Source organism: Protomyctophum bolini, assembly GCF_963924005.1.
Source record: "Protomyctophum bolini genome assembly, chromosome: 22".
In the NCBI taxonomy this organism is placed as follows: Eukaryota; Metazoa; Chordata; class Actinopteri; order Myctophiformes; family Myctophidae; genus Protomyctophum; species Protomyctophum bolini.
This window is the reverse complement of record NC_137883.1, coordinates 6,831,780-6,855,240: the sequence shown is the minus strand read 5'-3', so window position 1 is coordinate 6,855,240 and position 23,461 is coordinate 6,831,780. Positions and strand designations below refer to the sequence as shown.

General features: G+C 44.6%; 2 protein-coding genes across 4 annotated transcripts in view; both read left to right on the top strand.

The window, feature by feature from the left end:
* Nucleotides 1–23,461, top strand: part of vav2 (vav 2 guanine nucleotide exchange factor) — a 271,051-nt gene that overhangs the window by 42,871 nt on the left and 204,719 nt on the right. The gene's annotated exons all lie outside the window — the stretch shown is intronic.
* LOC308310392 (enhancer of rudimentary homolog) lies at nt 13,796–14,134 on the top strand (the record flags this gene model as incomplete). The annotated part of the gene is made up of 1 exon (XM_080756736.1): nt 13,796–14,134. The coding sequence occupies one exon, from the start codon at nt 13,796–13,798 to the stop codon at nt 14,132–14,134; it is 339 nt and encodes a 112-aa protein (XP_080612862.1).

Sequence of the window (23,461 nt, the reverse complement as noted above, 5' to 3'; positions counted from 1 at the left end):
AGACGTACTAAACGTGTACTGTATGCGTTGCTTTCAACGGCGCTGTACAGTAAACGGATACCATTTTCAGCAGTGTCTGAAGCAGCGAGTACCTCTCTAACATTTTGGTCAACTACATTACGCGCATTTGTTTTTTCAAAATGTCCTTGTGTCAAGGAAAGTGTAGTCAATAGTTCTGTGGCAATACTATTACTTAGTAATAGTAATAAGATTCATTGCATTGCTCTGGAATGGATTATCTTAAATCTATTATAATGTGATATAAGGTCAATGTAATGGGTAAATATGTAAGCCCTATTGCATGCTCAGCGAAACATGTACATCGATATGTTGTAAGTGTGAAAGTGTAGATTCAGCTATTTCAGCAATGTTTGAATTATTTTAATAATTGAGAATTTAACACCTATAAAGATGTCCTGTCCAAAATGGAACGGGTTCAAAGTTGAGCCATCAGTACATATGGGGGTTTAAGGGGAATCCCACCCCAAAACAGTTTTTTTCACTGTTTTCTAAATGCTATTATGTCGCCTACAGACTAGCATAATTGTTTTTTATCCTATTGGTCATTGTTGTCCACTCACACGAGTCCCACCGCAGCTTAGAGACAAATATCAATTGTACTAGTAGTCTGTAGACTAGGTATAACCTTTGAAAATGGTGGAGAATAAAAAGTACAATTTAGTGGTTGGTGCAAGAGCACTAATATAACATTCTAGACTTTTGTCAGTACTGGAGAATTGAACCAGCAACCGTTCGATTATACGTATTTGATATTTTCATCTTCCTAATAACTTACTGAAATCTCTCTCTCTCTCGCTCTCTCTCTCTCTCTCTCTCTCTCTCTCTCTCTCTGTTGTGTCTAGTGAATAGAGACAGGCTTATGTGCCTGAATATATTCTTGGCTTAGTCAGCGAGATGTCTACTTGATATAAGAGTAAATGAACCATTTGTCTGCTGTGTGATCTCTGGCATGTCATGCTGGTTTACACACACAGATGCACTTAAAGCAGGCACGCATACACACATGTAACACGCATGGACGGATATGACATTTCCTTGCTTTATCCCATTCTGACCTGAGATCAGATTCTAAAAATGTCAGTCGTTCTTCGATTTTTCAAAAATAGCAGACCTACAAGGCACAAGCTCGTAGCGCACCACTCGGTGGCGCGCTATGAGCTTGTAGATCTGCTATTTTTCAATAGCTAAAGCACGACACGATGCTAACACCAAAATTTAAGCCCGGAAGTGCAGCCTTATTACCGTAATGTTCACGAAAAGGACACTTTTTTTTGTATTCTGTGTGTGCATGCTTGAATGGATGTCTGCCAGACAGTGAGTGTGACATTTATCTCAGTGGCTGTCGGCTATAATGGTCAAATCAATTATAGCACCAAATCTTGTGGCACTTTACATCAAAGATCTTTGACTCTTTTAACGCAACCGATGCCGCTAGCGTCTTTCAAAATAAAAGCGTTGGAGTGCCAGCAGATATGGCAGATTTTACTCTGAAAGGTCCCCCCCCCCCCCCTCAAAAAAAAACGGGAGGCATAATCTTCCATTCTTACCTCATATTCCAAACGAGAGGCATGCTGAAGTCAGAAATGATGACAGAACATTGTCCTTCTAGTCAAAACCATAGAGAGCTCCCTTGATTAGGAGATACGAGCCATTCTTTCTGAGCCGTAAACAAGGAGGTGAACGCCAGTGCGCATGTACGGTGCAGAAGGACAGGCCAACCAAAAATAAAAATAAAGTTTACGCAAAGTTTTTACTTTAGTTACTAGTTTCTTTGTAGATTTTGATTATTATTACAAAACATTAACCACTCCAGCCACATTTCAGACATTTGAAATGTGGCTCACAAGCTCACAATGCGTCGCGATGCAACGCATTGTGAGATTGTAGATCTGCCATTTTCAAAACTTTATATTTTCTGTACTTTTAATTACATGCCAAACTTTTGTACTTTTACTCTTCGATTACATTTTGAATTCCTTTTTTTTTTTTACTTGTAATGGAATATTTTCTACATTGCAGTATTGGTACTTAAATTGGTAAAAGGGAGTACTTTCTTCCACCACTGTAAGTAACTGTGATGCTGCATGCAGATGGAGAGGATAGAGGCTTGGTGAATCATGGGGAGTTCCCGGGCAGTCTAAGCCTATAGCAACATAACTTAAGGCTAGTCCCCAGAGCCAAGCCTGAGCCAGCCCTGACCAGAGCCATAGAGGAAGACAGAGTTACGACAACCCTGCTCACTTCATGGGGCCAGTCTAATGGCGGCTCTGTCTTCTAACATAGACTTCTCTCTATTGGCGAATTAGTGACAGAGGCCTGAACCGGAAGTTTATGGAATGCATTGGAGTCTATTCTGTGTTTAAGTCCGACGTCATTTTGTAGTCCTACGTTACGTCCGGGGTCCAAGTGGCACCAACTCCTGTCCGCTTCTCATTCTAAATAGCAATATCTAAACACGTGAATCTTTTTACGATAACGTTATTTTTCAGAAAGGAACCATTGAGGGTTACGTCACGGCTAAAATACTGAATATAGGCTTTACAGTGAGAAATTAGTTACATGACCGGGCTGTTTTCTGCCCCCTCAATGTCGTAAATTCTGTCTAAAGGGCAGTCCATACTGTCTCCGACCACCGAACTTTTCTTCGAAGTAGAGTTCGGCGAGTCACAACATCTGGGAGTGCTGCGCAGCTTTCAGAACAAAAATTCTGAGGAATGCGTTTCAGAAGTTGCGAGTAACGTCATGTTGCAGTTGTACCGGAGCTTTCTGACGAAAAGTTTGATGGTCGGAGACAGCATGGACTGCCCTTTACTCTATGGCTCTGGCCCTAACACACTCTGAGGCACTCGGGTACGGTTCCTGCTAGAGGTGCTCCGATCGGTGATTGGCCGATATTCACTCGAAATGACTCGAACAGCGTTTTACCCAATCTGGAGAAACCAAACTTTTATACCATTTAGTGTTAGCAGGAGAGGATGTTCTGCATGTGTCGCTGCACCAGTGACTCAGTGTGTATCAGAGGTGAGTGTATCAGAGGAGAGACGAGGTCACCTTCACCCTCTCCAGACAGTAGTAGGGGTGGCGTGGACTAGTATAAACATGGGGGGGGGGGATTGTAATTGGCATTACAACAAAGATGGAGAGTTCAAAACAGTGAGGTTGCGCACATCCAGTTTCTTGCTGGTGCTGCTGGATAAGTGACAATAACGATATCAGAGGATGAGAAGTCTGTGTATGTGTAACCATTAGAAAACTTGAAACTGGACACTCTGCATAATGAGTACTTAATACTTTTGTAACGTCGCCGGAACCTCGGGTGTACACACACACACACACCACACACACACACACACACACACACACACAGCAGTTGATGAAAAGCCCCGTTCTAGTTCCACAGGAAATATTCCGAGAAAATGTAATGGTCTCTTCCTAGCGCTGTGTTATCACAGACTGTCTGGGGAGCTTTGAGGCGCGCTCGTTCCAAGATCCACACTCGTCTGTAATACGGCTGAATTATTACACAACATGGTTTAGTCTAAAGTCATCCACTTTTATTACCGTATGGGATCTGACTTGGTGGGGGAAGGGAAACCAAACATGTTATCTCTCTTTCACCTCTGTGCTGCCTTGTGATGCGGTGTAACTATTACACCCAGCTCTCTCTAGTGTGTGTGTGTGTGTGTGGTGTGTGGTGTGTGTGGGTGTGTGTGTGTGTCCTTTTCTGAGCGAGGCCAAGTCATTGAATTTTTTTTATTTTTAATTTGTTTCATGTCATGTGAAAGCAGGGAACCATAGTTTCAATTTGACATGCTGGTTGTTCAGTGCTCACCCACCAGTTTTGGAGATATGGCTTATAGTTCTAGAGTAATGTCTTGCAGAACACAGCGAGTTGAGAAAACGGGCTTGAAAGGCTCACTTCTGTGGACTCTAACATTACACTCTCTGTTAAAAGGAGTCTCATATATACTGTATAATATTGTGATCTGTGCTAATCAAATATCCCATTACTCTGCCAGCTTTCCTTGCATGTAATAGAGTGGTTCTGATCCATGTCCAAACTGTGTTGGATTCCCAAATCCACTCCCCACTCTCTGAACGCCATCCAAATAATTACTTTTCCCCCAACGGCTTCTCACAGCATCTAGCTACAGTTCTGGCCAGGCTTATGGCACTGTATGTGCCACACACAAGACTGATCGAATGATCTGGATTATATGTATCTTTTTTTCCTGTGCTAAATTCATCCGTCTTCCAGACTTTGAATAACAAGACTGTGTTGTTGACACCGTGCCATATCAGTTTGTCTTGTAGCAGCGGGCACATTGCAGGGCATTGCCAGGAGAGGACACTCGACATAAAAGTGCTTAGGGGTTTTTAAAGAGTTCATCGTCTCGAATGGCGCTAAGCTTGAGAAAATGTGCTTTTTCTGTGTTTAGGAATCGGGATGGTTTATTGAGATAATAATTTAACTCAAAATGTAGGAAACCATAAAAAATGTGTCCCGACCGACTGTTTGGGAACCAGGGGGTTAGGTGATTGGCTGGCAGGGGCTGAGGTTGTAGTGAATGCACCATGACATTTGGGTTCGGCTGTGGCTCAGGAGGTAGAGCAGGTCGTCCAATGATCCCTGGGTCGGCGGTTCGAATCCAGGCTCCTCCTTGTCCACGTGTCGAAGTGTCCTTGTGCAAGACACCTTGCCGCCAGTGGTTGGTTACCACCATTGGTGTGTGTGTGTGTGTGTGTGTGTGTGTGGACGTGGGAAGTGAGAACGCTGGTGTCGACTGTTCGCCGCTCCAATGTATGAATGAATGGACCATTGTAAAGCGCTTTGAGTAAGCACGTGGTTCATAGAAAAGCGCTATAAAAATGCAATCCATTATTATTATTATGTAATGTAATCGTGCCTGCCATTTGGTCTTCTGCCAGCGGGATCTGCTTTCCTCTTGCTTTATGGTGCTGATACAGATAGTCCTAGATCACTGCTTTCCCATACGCTGGGTCGGGACCCATTTGTGTGTTGCATTTCTCTTCCATTTTTGGTTTAAATTGTTATTTCAAAACATTTTCATAAAATATTCCCCCCCAAAAGGTTTTCATGAATTAAACACTTATGTAGAAACAAAAATATATTCCATGAATTAGAAAGGAAAATAATGTAGCCGATCTACAAGCCATCTACAAGCTCCCAACGTGCCGCGATGGGAGCTTGTAGATCTGCTATTTTCACTAGTTTGGGTCCCGGCCCGGGAGGCATCACACTTCTCTTTCGGGTCGCGGGCCTAAAATGTCTGGGAACCGCTGCCCTAGATGGTGAATGTCATGTTAACTGGCCTGTCAGATTAGTTGGAGAGGGTGCCCTCGCGTGCACTTCTCCTCTGTGTTCTTTCCCTCTCACACGCAACCTGTCTCCTCTCGGCAGCCTCCCTCGGTGAAAGGGGACACGGTTTAGTGATTATTTTGGAAATGAGCTGGTTGAATACATGAGGAAATCTCCCCGGCGGACATGGGTGTTAAACCTCACTTGGTCACGTGGCGTGCCAGTGTCGTTGCTTGAGAATAAGCCAATCTCGCAAAACACGCCACATAGGCCCTTCACAATTTGTACACAATCGCCCAATCGCAATTATTTGAAATTATCGCAATTTGAAATAATCCCAATAATTTCTTTGCATGAAAAATGTCCATACATTTTCAAACATTTTCCAAAAACAATTGGGAAAAATAAATTGGAAAGAAAATTCTACTAAAAATGATTAAATGTGTCAGTGATTTCCCTTCGTGCAACTTGTGATTACAAAGCCTATAAAAGGCAAACCGAAATACAAATGTTCAAAGCAAAAAAACACAATTAAATCTGTAAACGCAATTATTTTGGTGACAATTAATCGCCGACTTAAAATGTCGACGATTGTGCGCGCGCTTGTCGCTACAACTGTCATGACTGCCAGCGCGCCTCTATCTGAATACTTGCCTCATTTACAATTAATTGCTAGGCACGTGAGTTGCTCAACATGTGAAAAGCACTTGTTAGTGTTATACCAATGTATGGTGTAGGAGACTCTGTTAACCCATTTTGGGCTGGAACCCCTTTTGGTGTTTTAAACATGTTATAATTTAGCTATTGAAAAATAGCAGATCTACAAGCTCATAGCGCTCCAATCGGTGGCGCGCTATGAGCTTGAAGGTCTGCAAAAAAAAAAAAAATCGTAAAAATGTGACGCAAATCTTTGAATATATATTCTTTCAAAGTGAATGTTTTTAAATCGGGTCTAAGTTTTAAGCCCATAATGCAGGCCACCTAACACACAGGTTACAAACATGCCTCAAGGACACACTACTGGCTGATCATGTGATTAATGATCGTCCTTGTCCGAGGACAAGTTGTTTGCCGTTTGATCTAACAAGCCCGTGCTGTGCATTAGTCAAATTCCACAATGGAGTCTGCATGTTAATTAATTACTCGTAGATTGATTGCCGTTTTTAAGCGGATTGCCTCACCTTGCTCACGGCTTATAGGATGGCTCAATCAGTGCCGTTTTAGGATTGGAAGGTCTTTATGGCAGCAATTGTTCACGCAGTTGTCTTAATGTTGGCAATATCTGTTCCGTGTACAGTACAGTACAGTACAGTACAGGGAACCAATTGAGATGATTTCAATCTGACAACAGTGAACATTCCAATTAGCATTATCTGTTCTGTTTTATTGAATACCAGACAAAGGTTGGTCAGCTGTTGAGTAGTTGAGTAGTAACTCTAAAGTTCAGTTTGTTGTTGGTGAGAAAACAAAGTTATATCGTGGGAATTAATATTGTTTGCTTCTTTCTCACGCATCCCGTCCATTGATGGCAGCCACTCAAGTTGATGATAGAGAACATAGTTGAAATGAAATTGTATGTAGATCTTCTTTCTTTCTTTCTTTCTCCATTGTCCTGTTCCCTAGCCCCCCAACCCAAAGCTCTCCAGCTCTGCTCTTTAGCAGCTTAGAAGAAGCCCCCCCCCCCCCCCCTCCCCCGTTTTTTCCCCTTCATCAGCTTTGAAATGAATGTATGTTGGAAAGTAGGCTAAATCCAGAGTGACGGCTTCTTCTCGTTGCTATTTTTAAAAAGACGCGCTGGAGGCAGTGATGGACGGCGTGGGAGGTAGAGGAGGGGGACTGGGTTTATCAGGCTGTTCCCTTTTTTAAATAGTCCAAATGACTCCATCAGTGATCCGCAGATTTACCCCATCTGGTGCCACATTTTCACCATCTTTCAAAAATAGCAGAAGTTCATAGCCCCGGCAGATGTCACTGTTTTGCCTGTTTTCATTGCAGCTCAAAAGGCTTCCAAACCCCAGAGAAAACTCCAGACCACAGAAAATCCACTGTTCAGGTTTAACAATAATTATGATTGAGATCATAAAACCTAAAATACAAATGAAAGATAAATAAATTAATGTCATGAAACCATTAAGTGGTATAAAAGTCAATCACATAGATATATAGTATATAATATCGTTTTGCATCATTGTGACAGGCCTGAACATTCTCCCCATCCTCCCCACACACACAGGAACAGTCTTGACATGGGTTTTTTACATATAATCATTTTGGAAATATTCAATTGAATATAATATATATTCAAATTCTTCCCTTACACGCTCAAGATCGGTATCTGTTTTCTTTTCACCGGAGTTGTTCTCGCTACACCTCGGTGTCTACTTGGCCTGTTAACCACATGAACCCTAGCGTCCCAATTCAGGGGCGAACATTTGCCGAAGATAACAAAATGTTCCAATTGTTTTTGGAAAATAGCAGGCGGCATGCGATGTGTTGTGAGCTTGTAGATCAGCTATTTCAACAACCAGGCCTGTAGATTATTGTGTCATGATTTCTGGAGCCACTGCTGTTGAGTTTTTAAAATGTACTAATGTGGAAACTTCCACACACCGATGAGTGTTGGAGCCGAATACAGTGGAATTTAATTGCACACGTCTCTACAGCAGTCGTTCCAAAATCTTTTCATGTCAAGGACCCCCAAATTGACACTTTATTTCTGCGGACCCCCATTTGAAAAGACATGCCAGGGACCCCTCATAAGAGGATATGTTTACAGCTCTAGCAGTGATTCTCAACCAGTTTAATTTCAAAGACCCCCAGTTTGACATGCATTAGTCTACGGACCCCCCATTTAATGGCATTTATATTGTAAAATCAATGTTGTCAATTATAACGGGTCCGTTTGGTTCCATTTGTACACTCTCAGAGATACAGACCCATAAGGGTACATTCGGTTGTAAACTATCATTTAGCTGGGGACCCCGTGGTCGACTCAGGGACCCACCCCCCGGACCCCACTTTGGGAACCACTTCTCTACAGCAGACACCTTCAATCCACAGCAAATCAAACTTATTACGCTACCACTGATCGACCATGCAGCCCAGAGAGATTGATCTGGCATGGAAGATTTAAGATGACAGTTATCATATCCTGAGAACTCGGATGCTAAATGAATGAAATTCGTCATTAGGAGTAACCCCGTGAGATGTACTAGCATCTCGTTTTCGAGGGGGGTCCTAGAAATCATCCTCATCGTCACATCCACAACTTCACAGGTGTAAAGAAGCGGCCTGAGCGTGCTCCGTCATTTGTAGTTTTCGTAGTTTTCGTGGGAAGAGAAAGAACGGAGGTACAGTATAGGTATATAGACCAGTGTTGTTTTTGGCAGCAAATTTCTGTGTTGTTTTTGGCAGCAAATTTCTATTTGAGTTTAGTCCGTCTTTGGAATGAAACTTAATTTAGTTTTAGTCACATTTTAGTCACCTGGAAAGTCGTAAAGTGTATTTTGGCGGGCCTTGATGCCGTCGTATAGTGACTGATTTGACTGAAAATACTACCAGTAAGACGCGCAAACGCGGGAAGCGAACGCAGCTGAGACCCTGCAGGTCATGTCTGTCTGTCTGTGTGTCTGTCCCGCTGTTACTGTATATGTGGACCTGGCCCCTTTTGTGCCCATATATGGAGCTGAGTGGACCTGGCCCCTTTTGTGCCCATATATGGAGCTGAGTGATTGCTGATGCAACACACTCCATATTTGGATAGCGGGACAGACACACGGACAGACAGACAGACAGACAGACAGACATGATCTGCTAGGTCTCATAGTAAGTGCTCACTGCGTTCGCAAAAACAGACGATCTACAAACTCACAGCAGCTTGTGAGCTTGTTATTTGTTGACGATATATTTAGTTTTAGTCATCAGTCTTCATTTGGCGGAACACAGGGCTGGAAGGACGGCAATGTGATCTATACTGTACATACTGTACATGCAGATGGGTATAAGCCTTGCCGAGCCATGAGGCCCATGGGGCGCTTCGCCGTGTTGACCTCGCACCCGACGATGAACCAATATACCTGAAATGAAGCATTACAATCCTGTTCCATCGAGCATCTTTTGGAGTGTCCTCTAAGAAGTGTTTTCACTTTGAATACAATATCCTGCCTTCCAGCAGGTCCTCCACCTGGATGCGTTTACACACACACACACACACACACACACACACACACACACACACACACACACACACACAGAGAGAGATATGGTGTGCGTAGTAAATGATTTATGATGTCACACGATGAAGCGTTCCCTGATGCCATAGCTCAAGACGTGTCTGGAATGTGAGAAAACATGAAGTCACCCCACTCTCGGGCTAATCTCAGAAGTGAATCTCACACACACACACACACACACACACACACACACACACACACACACACACACACACACACACACACACACACACGCACACCTGGAGCTCTGATCTTTCCCAAGGTCTCCTCTTGTGGCCTTTCCTCTTCAGCTCTCCTCCCCGACCATCCTCTCCTCGCTTGCTTCCTTTGTGGAGGATTACTGACAGAAACTGGATGTTTGATCCCCTCTCTGCTCGCCCCAACTGCACTATTATCCCAACAAATAACCAGCTATCTAACCCCCCCCCCCCCCCCCCCCCTCACCACCACCACCACCATTGTTCCGTGCTCTGCCTGCCTGTACTTTTAGGAGATAAGAGTTGAGCCCCTCTCCGCTATCTGGTCTGTGATGTAACCGATTTGACTCCAGCCTCTATACCCCCGGGGGGCTTTATTTTGACAGAACCGGAGGGACAGCTGTGTCACGGGATATGTGAGGAGTTGATTTGATTTAGCTCGGAGTGGCACAGAGAAGATCACGGCGACAGGTGAGGATAATTCATGACTGATGGTCGGATAAGGTAACAGGAACGCTGTGGGTGAGATGATGATGATGATGAGAGGCGTAATGTGCACAAGCTGTGTGTTGTCGGGCGCGGAGCCCTGTATCGCCACGTTTCATCTTTTTATACTTTGTTGAAAGTATCGTGCCAAAGGTATACTGCGTGCACAGATAGACCCTTTTTTTGTACAGTGTACAGTACTGTATGTGGACCATGGTGACATTGACCAATTCTTGATTCTTGCCCCAAAATCTATAGATCTCAAATCTAAGGCAACCGGCCGGTTCCACGCGCTGCACAATGTGCCCTTTTTCACTTGAGCACCTGCCCCTCTAAATGTCTGTGCACACCACTGACCGCGTATTGCGACGAGACGCATTGTAGAATCGCCGGAAATCTTCGCCATGCCCCAAAACGGTGGCGTTCACGTGGTCATGTCTGTCTGCGAGTCAAATATATATCATAGCGAGAGCCGTGCTACGAGCTTGTAGATCTGCTAAAAAAAAATATATCGTGAAAATGTGACAACAAATCATTGAATATATATATTCCTTCACAGCGGATGTTTTTAACTAAAATCAAAATAAACTCTGCTTTCGGGAGGTCCCTGGAACAACGTATTTTCAGTTGGGGGGTCCCGGCGGCCAATTACAGATAATTCTGGGGGTCCTTGACATGAAAGGTTTTGAGCACCACCGATTCATAAAAACGGGTTTTTCAGAAAACGTTGTGGAATCCTTATTTCGGGTCTTAATGGATTAAACTAGCTTGGATTTGTTTTGATCACTTAGTTTGTTCCGTTTGTACTCTGATCCGGAATAGCCTTATAGATTTACTCACAGGCTGCGGGAGAGCACCCTTTATCCTAAACACTGAAAACACCAAATGATGTCTAGTCGTCTCGGTAACCCCAGGCTTTAATTTTCGTTCACATTCGGCGCAGAGAGAAAAGCCACGAGGAAACTTGTATTTCGCTAACCAATGACGGTGCAGAGGTGTGTCGCTCCAACTTTGGTGATGTCAGTGTTCTCCACTGTTTTCTACCGGGGAGGGGAGGAGGGGGGAGGGGATCCAGTAACGGTTTTGTACCTGCATGTCTCCCTCTATGATCTCTGCATAATTGTGCACGTATACTGTATATACACTCGCACCGTCACACACATTCCAGTATGCGAGTACACATAGTCACACACACACACACACACACCCCCACTCACACACACACCCACACACCGGTGGACCGACCCCATCATGGGCAATTTAACTCCCCCCTCCATTTCCTCCTCTTCCTCCCTCTTGGCCATATGACAGTGCTTTTATCTTAAAGCCATTAATTGTGAGCGACAGTGCCAAGAAGCTTTCCACTGTGATTTGTCGCCATGCATAAACAGGAAGCGTGCTCCTCTGTGCATATTTCTTTTAGACCGTAGCTAAACAAAAGGGGTTGTTTTAACCTTTGCCGTGTATATTAATGTTGTAAGAGTAGCTGCCCGTTTCTGCTTGACTGACACAGACGGTACACCTGGCTTTTTCACCGCAGACATACTGACATAAATATTGCCTTTTTGTTAACGACACCCGTGAAGTAACTTTACACAACTATTTGTCAATATGGCTGCTGTGGATGTCCCTAATACTGTGTTGGAAAGGGCTCTGATAACAACACGCCCTGGCTTAACGGTAGTTATAATAATAACACTATTTGTATAGCACCTTTCATTACATGAAATGCAGCTCAAAGTGCTTTACAGAGCAACGGAGGGAAAGAAAAGAAAAGCAAGGCATAAAACATGAACCCATTTTGACCTGGGGACGATTCTACAAATGCCAAAATCCTGAAAAACCCATGTTTCTATGTCAGTGGTTCTCAAACTATTTAATGTCAAGGACCCCCAGAATTATGTGTAATTGGCCGCCGACCCCCATCTGAAAATATGTTGTTCCAGGGACCCTCCCAGAAGCAAAGATTTGAGTTAAAAACGAACGCTCTGAAAGAATATATTCAAATTTGGGCCACATTTTCACGATTTTTCAAAAATAGAGCTTGTAGATCTGCTATTTTTCAATAGCTAAAGCATAACATAATGCTTAAAACACCAAGAGGCGTTGCCGCCCAGAATGGGTTAAAATAATAGCAGTAATGCAATATAGTGAGGACATGAATGACAAGGAATTTAAAAAGATCTCTTAAAAGCGAGAATGTAGAAGTAGGTGCTTTAAAAATGTCCACGGAGGCTGCCTGTCGACGGTACAGTGGGTACAGATTGTTCCACACCGCCAACCCGTAGAAGCAGGAAGCCAAAAACCTAGTGACGGAGATCAATCACGTCATCTAGTGCTGCGCAATTCATCGAAAAAAAAGATTTGAGATCTAGGTTCAGGCACTCGTTTTGTGTAGAATCGTGCAGCGCTAGTTGCCTGTCCAATTTTTTTGAGTTATTCTTATGTTTTTTCTTTTGGTGAAAACTTGAAAAATTTAGAATCGTGTGAGAATCGCGATCTCAATTCTTGTAGAGGAAGATCGGTGTTCACATTTGAGCAAAGAATCAGCACTAACGTTGGTTCTAGTCAAAATAAACACCTCAAACATTCCCCTGCATGCTTAAATTGCTCTGTTGAATTTATATTTTATTTTTATATCATGCTCTAGACGTTTGGATATCTATGAACCAGCGGTGTGCGACGTCTGGAGTTGATTCAATGATTGTTTGCCCAAGCTGTATGGGTGATGATGATTACAGTGAGGCTGAGGCCGGCCCCAGAGCAGGCTGGGTAATTAACAGGCTCTCCCCCATGTTAATGGCATTAGTCACCTATAGGAAATAATCAACTGTCATCACTGAGAGTGTGTTTGTGTGCGTGCTGCCCTTCCCGAGTCCCAGGTGTAGCTAAACTTGGCTTTCATTTGGTTTCATTGTACGCTCCCAAGAGTTAAAGACCTATGAGGGTCCATTTGGTTACCAACTCTCCATTTAGCTGGGGACCACCTGGAACCCCCTCAAGGCCCACTGGTGGTCCCCGGACCACTGGTTGAACACCAGTGCCATGTAGTAACGGAGCACCATGAACATTATTTTTGGGTGTACTGTAGGAGTAATACTGGCCCGACACATCGCCGTAATGATTACCCTGATGTCATCCTACTAATGTCATAGACTGACCTGGACTCCATTATGTCGGCATGAAAGGAAACGCCGACTCACAGCTTGGCTTTGCTGATTGGCCAAAGCGTTGCGTGACGTGACGTTTTGCGTCACAGTAACCTATTTATAGGATGGCGTGCACGGCAGCGCTCTATAACTCTCATCTCGCACGCTGTAGCCTGATGCGTCTCAGAAGAGCAGAGATTATTGGAGGATGAAACCCAGAGCACGCTCCCTTCAGGTTCCCTCCGTGAGCCTCCAGGACTACGGCACAGCGCTGATCCAAAAGTCAATTTTTTTAGTTGCACACATATATCGATAGACAGAATATCTACAAGCGTCCAGCAGACGCGAAGGTTCCTCCTTAACGAGTCTCGCGGGTCAAAAAGAAAAAACATGTCTCACACCATCCTGCTCGTCCAGCCCACGCGGAGGCCCGAGGGCCGCACGTACGCCGACTACGAGTCGGTGAACCAGTGCATGGAGGGCGTCTGCGCCATGTACGAGGAGCACCTGAAGAGGATGAGCCCCGGCAGTCCCGCCATCAGCTACCACATGGACCAGCTGTTTGAGTTCATCGAGGAGCTGGCGGACCTCAGCTGCCTGGTGTACCGGGCCGAGACGCAGACGTACCAGCCCTACAACAAGACGTGGATCAAGGAGAAGATCCACCTGCTGCTGCTGCGTCAGGCCCAGCCCGTGTACGCGCCCGCTGCCGTCCAGCCCCAGTGGTGAGACGATGAATTGCATTTGTATCGCAGCTTGATAGGCGAGGCCGGCGAACAGTCGACGCCAGCGTCCTCACTTCCCACACGCCAGTGGTGGCGAGCTCGCACCGACCGACTCATTGGAGGCAACGTAGGGTTCAGTGTCGTGCCCAAGGACACTTCGACATGTGGACAGGAGGAGGAGCCGGGATTCGAACCTCCGACCCCAGGGATCATTGGACGACCTGCTCTACCTCCTGAGCCACAGCCGCCCTAAAGATGCAGCCACCCGGCCGGTTTCTTGGAGAACGTCCCGTTTGGTCCTTACTTGACACCAAAAGGCACTTGCTTCAACAGGCCACTCTGGCGCCATAATCCCCGCAAACTTTGTTGTTATGGGAGTGGAGAGCTACTTGGTGTATCTAGCCTATACATATATAGCAGATCTACCCATTCAATTAAAATGAAAATATATATAAACATAAACGGAACCCCCCCCCCCCCCCACAAAAAAGGTGACAACACTGATCAGGGCCACATGTCTCGTGCTCGTTGCTAGTAGGCCAAGGAAGTCAATCTCCAAATATTGTCAGAATGGATGTAATCAACAACAGGATATCCGCCCATGGGGAAACCACGCCGTTACAAGATCCTGTCCTGTTTATGTACACTAGCGTGATGCCCTTTGGCATGTGGGATATTCTCCATAAGGACAAAGGGAGACCGACGGACTCACAGATCCAAGAAGTCAACCATGGAAAAGAAAATGGAATTAAAAAAAAAACACATTCGTGTGACGTGAGCGGCGTCTTTTATTCAGAAACAAAACATTTAAAACATGATGAGGGCATAGAAACCAGTGTAGCTAACAAAAAAAAATCTTTGTTAAAAAGGTCTTAGTCCTGCGGTGCTCTCAGATGGGCCTTCCACAGTCCGGGGACCACTGAGCAGAAGGCCCGGTCGCTCATGGTACGCACTACGTAGGTTGGTCTTGATGCGTCATTGAAGAGGTTGGTGTTTGAAGAGTGGAGGCTGCCAGTCGAGGGCTTTAGGGAGACTAATTCATTGCAGTAGGAAGGAGTGTTGCACATCATGTGTTGATGCGTTGTGAGCTTGTAGATGGGTATGAATTAGCCTGCAGTCTCCACGACCAATTAGTTTGAGCTAATGTTAGGGATACAGTACATTGTAGAACCTCAGGCTAGTAGTTTAACACATTTAGGCCTGACCTCGAAATTTAAAAAAAATCTCCAGTTTTCTGAAATAAATATTTTCACGATTTTTCAAAAATGGCAGACCCACAAGCTCGTAGCGTGCTATGAGCTTGTAGATCTGCTATTTTTCAATAGCTAAAGCATAACATAATGCTAACACCCGCCCAAGATGGGATAATCTAGCCAATAGCCATGCCTAACTCATGATAAAGCCAGACATGTTTTGACTTTATGCCTGTGTGCAATTCAAGGCACTGGGGCTAGGCCTACCATTGTCTCAGATAATTGGGAGACATTTATGATGTTGTTGTTGATGAATAAATTACTCTTACAGCAGTGGTTCTCAAAGTGGGGGTCCTTGAGGGGGTTCCAAGGGGTCCCCTGGGGTAAAGGATTAGTAACTCTTGGGAGTGGGCAAATGCAACCAAAATGTAAGGATCCATCTGGTTCCATTTGTACATTCAGAGTTCTTGGGGTCCATGACCTATAATGCACTTAGTAAACTGTTTTTTTTTTTTTTTTTAATGAAAACCTTTTCAGAATCATTATACAGTGTATATAAATTGGACCTAAATCTCTGCCATGAGACATGTACTGTGACAACAAGTGAGGTGAACTCGCTTCTGGCGAAATGAACATTGGAGCCAGCTCTCCTCTCTTCCAGTCTGGTGCCATAAATTACTTTACATGGTCCGGATTCCGGAGATGTCGGAAGGCCCTCTCCTCACATCCATCACACCCTCTGGGAGACCGGGGCCTGAGCCTGACGTGAGGCACGCCTCTCCTGGGTCTTCACAGCATGGCCTGCTCCGAGTAATCTATAGTAAGAGTGGCGACGCGCTTTGATCTCGCCGCAAAAGCGGGTGCCTATATGGGCTAATAGTTCCAGACATTGGAACTATATCCCATTGAGATAGAATGAGCACTTCCGCCTTCCATCGTTGCAATGGGGAGTCGACACTGGTGTCGCCACTCGGGGCCTGCTTGGTGCAGTGGTTCCCAAACCTTTTCATGTCAAGGACCCCCAGATTGACACTAATTAGCCCTGCAGACCCTTGTTTGAAAAGATATGCCAGGAACCCCAATAAGAGACCTTGTAGACTTTGTATGGCTCTAGCAGTGATTCTCAACCCGTTTAATTTCAAGTATCCCCAGTATGACATTTTGTCCACGGACGGACTCCCATTTAATGACATTTCTACTGTATCTCTGAGACCCCGATTTATATTGTAAAGTCAATGTTAACCCATTCTGACCGGGAACCCGTTTTGGTGTTAGCATCATGTTATGCTTTAGCTATTGAAAAATAGCAGATCTACAAGCTCATAGCGCGCCACCGAGTGGCGCGCTACGAGCTTGTAGGTCTGCTATTTTTGAAAAATCGAAGAACGACTGACATTTTTAGAATCTGATCTCGGGTCAGAATGGGTTAATCAGACCAGTGTGTGTCCAGTGAAAACCTCGTATGAATCTGATCTCAGGTCAGAATGGGTTAATTAGTGTAAAAATGGAACGTTAGGGTGCATTTGGTTCCATTTGTACGCTCTCCGAGTTACAGACCCATAAGGGTCCCCAACTATCATTTAGCTGGGGACCCCCTGCAACTCCCTCAAGGACCCCTGGGGGTCCCCAGACCCCAGTTTGGGAACCACTGGTATACAACACCCATACTGTACGCAGTCACTCTATGAGTGGGCTCATGTTGGAAGACTTGTTGGTGCACTCTTCAGCAAAAATAATAATGTGTCATAAAAGCAACTGTTTTCAAAGTACTTCACAGGCAGCAGCAGTGAGATGCAGTGAGAGTGTTGATTCAACATGCATATACAGTAGCCTACGTAGGTATTCGTTCATACATGGTCTAGTTCTAAGGTTTCCTATTTTGGGATGAGGATGAGGATGGTGTAAATTGTGGACGGATGGCAGATGCAGAGGTAGTTTACGTTACGCCTGTCTAATAACGTATTCAATCAAATCAATCAGTCAATGATGTGGTCCTCTGGTCCGCACCTGCCATTAGCCAATTATACAATAGATGTTTTTGAAAGTCTGTTGCAAATATCCGCCCATAATGACATGCCCCAGGGATGCCGGGTTGAAAATGCTTAATAATAATAATAATGATGATTAGTTTTTCCTGAGCACATTATGAGCACCCACTGCCTCCCTCTTAAAATAGTTTAGTTGCCGGGCTAGACTGCCTGTATGTTTAAAGTTCGAACAGCCAGTGCACTGAGTTGCTTGTCATGGAGATCCACTTTAAAACGGTGTAATCGCTTGTTGTAGTGTTGAAAAAAATAAAATAAAAAAAAATTCCCATTGTGAACAACAGGGACTCAGTTTCCCATAACCCTTTGCACGAGATGACGTCATCAAAGCGTCATCCCTTTCTGTCCGGTGGATTTCCAGTATGACTTAAAAAACGTGGATTAAACAACGAAAACATAACTCGGGCAACTCGCGAATCGCAGCGAAAGTGTTCTACAAATAACTCGGGTGAATCGTGAATAGTAGTCAAAGTGTTCTAAAGCCAAATTTCTGCTCCATCACACAGGCGCTGAAAATGGCAGACCTACAAGTGTCACATCCACAACGCGCTGTGGGCTTGTATGTCAACTGTTATTATGGACACGTAACCAAGTAGGAATCAGTCTTAACCCATTCTGGGCGGGAAGCCCTTTTGGTGTTAGCATTATGTTATGCTTTAGCTATTAAAAAATAGCAGATCTACAAGCTCAGCTTGAAGGTCTGCTATTTTCGAAAAAAATCGAAGAACGACTGACATAGAAACAGCTTTTTCAGAAAACTGTCAGGATGTAGAAGATTTTAGAATCTGATCTCAGGTCAGAATGGGATAAGACGGTGCTCAAGGATAAAGGCGATGGACATGGCTGTGGAGGGGCGAAGTGGAATTGTCCCGATATATATATTTTTAGAGAGTACAAGTACTTAATTTTTAGTACTGAGTACTTTTTTGTTGTAAACTAATTTTATTTTAACCCCTTTTTTTTCTCCAATTTAATTTAATTGTCATGTCATGCCATGCCTTGTACTTGTAATGATACTGTAATGTTCAATTACCACAATAATAATAATAGCCTGAAACGCTTTTGAAAAAAAAAAATCTAATTAGTGTCGTCTAATTAGGGCAACCAGACTATAGTTATTGTCACACTTTATTATTCTTCTGGAGTAACCCACCTAACTTCCGCTGTGATTGGCCGAGCTTTGCATATCGTTTGTAGCTAATTGGCTGTTGTTGTTGTTGTTGGTTACGTAACAAATCTATGTTTTGCAATCGTTTATAAAGACATAAATTCCCTTGCGGGGGCAGAAGACCAAACTATTGAAGCGTACTTTTCAAGAGAGTCGAGGAAAATTGGAGAAAAAAAGGGTCAACTACAATGTTGTTGCTCCCGTTGCATTAGTTCAGCCTAGTGTCGATGTTTTGGTACTCGGGTCGGAGTATTGGGGGCCGGTTCCGAGTACGAGTACGAGTACTTGAGGGTGGTATCGGACCGGAGTACCCGAATATACCAGTATCGGTATCGGAACAACTCTAGGGCGAAGGCCCACTGGTGCAAAACGAATGCACCGCAAAGACAAAAGTGGAAAGAGATAGCGTGTGGTTTTCACCAGTCCCTGAAGAGACATTATGAATTATTACTGTCCCACAGAGGAGGGAAAACAAACATCTATCTATGGTCAGCGGAAATTGGAAAATCGGGTCAGATAGAACTCTGGTGATAATAGTTAATGGTTTTTTGCTCACTTTTGTCTTCCGCCTAGGGGATATTCTCTCTATTGTCTCTCTCTCTCCTCCCCTCTCCCCTTCCCATCGACGTTAAACTGTAAAGTCTTGAGCACGCACGTCGCACGCACGCACACACTGTCGCACACACAGTCACACACACACACCTCCCAGCTTCCGTTGCTACAAGTAAATGTCAAAACAAATTAACCTGCATTGCTGAACCAATGTAAAGTATTTAGGGCAGTACTTCATATTGACTGGATTTGTTAGAGATTGCAGTCTGGCAGTGGCAACAAGCACACACACACACACACACACACACACACACACACACTTTAATCATTTATTTATGTCCACATAAGAGATGCAATACAAGGACACACATATTTACAAGGTGCTGTACAGAATGCAATCAGCAAATCCTGGACAAATACCCACACACCCTTCAGGGGTCAGCGTCTTCGCCATATTTGGCGGCTACCGATAGTAGAAGAGATTGCACAGAACTTTGCAAGCCGTTCACACACACACACACACATGCAGGCGCACACACGCACAAAACAAAGACACATTTCACACAACAGACAACTCTAACTGTAATTAAACCACAACCTAATGACTACAAACAAACAAGCAAGGTGTGATTAACACGCTGTGGTTTTGATGACATCACATGACAATGAAGTCATGTGCGCGATGTGTTAGCCTCGGTACCCCAGGCTTTTGTTTTTGTTCTCTATGGCCTGGTGAAACCCATTGGAAATGCTGGCATGGGAAGCCCCCTTTCCTTGTATTTCGCAATAACGGCGCAGAGGCGCGTCATCCAGATTTGGTGTCATCAGAAATCATACAGGCCGGGCCAGAATAACGATTTGTGGACCGTTATGGTATGTTACGTTCCGATACTTCCGGAAACATGGAAATTCACTTTGTGTGGTCAGTCAGCACAGTTACAAGACCAAGTAGAACAGTGAGTGAGTGGTGCTGTGTTCCACAGTCTCCGGCTACGGTCCCGCTATTTTGGAACGGTATGGGATGGTAGCCTCGCTGAGCTTGTAGTAGTAGATCGACTGACAGTCCCCACTTTGAAAACATGTGAACTGGACTCTCTCTCTCTGTGTGTCTCTCTCTCTCTCTCTCTCTCTCTCTCTCTCTCTCTCTCTCTCTCTGTCCATTATCCATGCGAGTGCATCCTTTGTTCCTCTCTCTGCATTGTTCCGCTCCACTGGAGAGGACGGAGCCATGCATACCTTGAAGATGCATCTCCTTTCCTGTTAACCCTTCCTTCCTGTACATGCTCTCTCTCTCTCTCTCTCTCTCTCTCTCTCTCTCTCTCTAATCTCTTCCTCCACTGAAGGGTTTTTCCCAAGTTCACTGCCTTTTTCCGTGTCGCTACTACTAGCCGAAAATAGCAAATCTATAAATTAGCCAACAAACACGCCATGATGCAAACGCGCACTTTCTGTGAGCGGCTCCGGTCAGGCTCCGTCTGAAGCATTATGTCTGGCTTAATGCTTAATTTCTCACGGCACACCCTTTTTATCTCTGGTCTCTGCCCTGCATGCAATTAAAGACTATGTTGTAGTGTCTTCACAGGCAGCCGGAGCGAAGGTGAGGGTGCACTTCTGGACTTTGCCTCAATTATCTTGCCATGTAGTACAACGTCCCTTTAGATCCTGGGCCATGAGTTGAATGATGTTTTTTTTTTTTATATATTTATAATGGAGTTTAACCTCTCTGAAAACCCCAGTTACGGCGCACTTAACTCTCTTTAAACAAGATTAAGATTGCAACCGCGCCAAATATACCAAAACAGTCTAATGATGGTGTGGCTTTCTTGCGAATCTCTGACGTCAAGTCGTTGACATTTGTGGCCAAATTTGACTGAGGGACTGCCATTGTCGTTTTTTTCATGTCACAAGAAAGCAGGGAATCATGGCTTCAAATTTACATATTGGTTGGACATATGCTAATCTATATACCGCTATGTATGTATTCCATTTGTGTTTATTTTGGGGGAGGGGCGAGGGAATATGCGAATATTTGTCGTATAAATACTTTGTCAAATAGGAAAATGAATCAACATATCTTAATGTATATATATTTTTTAAAAGACATTTTGCACCGACATACATACCGGTATACCGTGTGGATGAATGGTCTTTTAGATGGCTCGCTCCTAAGCGCCACATCGTACCGTGTGGATGAATGGTCTTTTAGATGGCTCGCTCCTAAGCGCCACATCGTTAAAAAAACTAAAAATATTTCCCATGAGCGCCAGTTCAGGTTTGTCGACCCAAGAGTTGAGTGTGATTTAATAGTATGGTCGATCAGTGCCCCTTTCGCAGGCCGTTGGGGCTAATTGAATCAGATGAACATTTGCATATCCTCGTTATGCATTATTCATTATGGTCTTGTCTCTTCAATTAGTGGGAGCGGGGCCTTTCTCTCCACTAAGTTTAACATCTGGGTGACCCGGAAGAGCGTCTGGTAGCGGAGGGGAAGGTGCACAAACACCAGCCATCCCTCTTAATTATCCCAGGCAGGATTATTTTATTTATTTATTTTTAACTATAGGGCCGTGACCCGTGTTGGGTTTTTATATGGGCGGCTGTGGCTCAGGAGGTAGAGCAGGTCGTCCAATGATCCCCTGGGTCAGCAGTTCGAACCCTGGCTCCTCCTGGCCACATGTCGAAGTGTCCTTGGGCAAGACACTGAACCCTACATTGCCTCCAATGAGTCGGTCGGTGTGAGCTCGCCCACCGTTGGTGTGTGAATGTGGGAAGTGTTGAGGACGCTGGCGTCGACTGTTCGCCGCTTCACCTCCCAATGTATGAACGAATGGACCATTGTAAAGCACTTGGAAAAGCGCTATAAAAATAAAGATGGAATTCATTATAGGTCGTGAGTTTAACCTGTGCTAAAAAAACGATGAAAAAATGAATTACAAATGTTTGTACAAAAAGATTTCCAGAAATCTACCAACCACCCACTCCCTCTGAAGTATTCAAAAGCATTGGAAATAACCGATCTACAAGCTCACAATGTGCCGCATCGTGACATGAGACCTATTTTAGCAGTCGGTGGTTAATTCATAATGTTTATAATTTATATTTGAATTAAAATGTTCAAAATGGTTGTGTGTGTGTGTGTGTTTGTGTGTGTGTGTGTGTGTGTGTGTGTGTTGCTGGACATTGTTTGCACTGAGGTGAGGGATGTTGTTGTACTCTGTAAGGCTGAGTACTGATTACATCCAGCCATATGAATCTCACCTTACCAGAAAGAAATCACCACCCCAGCTACGAGATCATTAACCCAGCCAGTAGTTTACCATATCCATCACACCAACACCCGAGGAAGTGTGTGTGTGTGTGTGTCTACACAGCCCATCATGTGAAGCAGCTCAGCCTCAGCCAGACGTTTTGTGTGTGTGTGTGTGTGTGTGTGTGTGTGTGTGTGTGTGTGTGTGTGTGTGTGTGTGTGTGTGTGTGTGTGTGTGTGTGTGTGTGTGTGTGTGTGTGTGTGTGTGTGTGTGTGTGTGTGTGTGTGTGTGTGTGTGTGTGTGTGTGTGTGTGTGTGTGTGTGTGTGTGTGTGTGTGTGTGTGTGTGTGTGTGTGTGTGTGTGTGCGCTCAGCCAGACGTTTCATATGTGTGTGCTTTAGCTCCCTCAGCCCTGCTGAGAGCTGCCTTCCTTCCTGTTGTTCTAAAGGTGTGGAATGATTCACTCCTCCAGATTTGTGTGTGTGACAGATTCTGTGACTGTCTCAGGCACAGTACGTGTTTGTTTGTTTTTACGTGTGTGTGTGTGTGTGTGTGTGTGTGTGTGCGTGCGTGCATCAGTCCTCACAGCCTCCCATACTGCAGGCCTGTCTCTTGTCTGATAGAGACTGTCTCCAATCCTCTGACTGAATGTCTGACTATCTGAGCATCTCATTGACTCATACTGTAGTTCCTCTGCGTGCTCTGTTCAGCTCTCTGCTCTCATCTCCTCTCCTCTATTCTCGTCCTCTCCTCTCCTCTATTATCCTCTCCTCTCCTCTCCTCCTCTCCTCTCCTCTATTCTCCCGCTCTCCTATTCTCCTCTCCCCTTTCATCATTTTCATCTTCAGACACAACCCCCCCCCCCCCCCTCATTCCATTCCCTCTCCTGCTTCCTTAGCTCCTTTTCCTTGTTCTTGATCAGATTTCCCTGTTGTCGTCGATTTCCCTCTTTCTCCGACACCAAAGAGCTCCAGCTCTTGCCAAAACAAGCCAAGCTCTCCCTCCCTCCCTCCCCAAACCCTTTCCCCACCGCATCCCGTCCCATTTAGTTTGTTGTCGTTTGGGATTCATGGGGGGAAAGAAAGTCTAACCCGCGTCCCCTCAGATCCAAACACAGAAACATGCA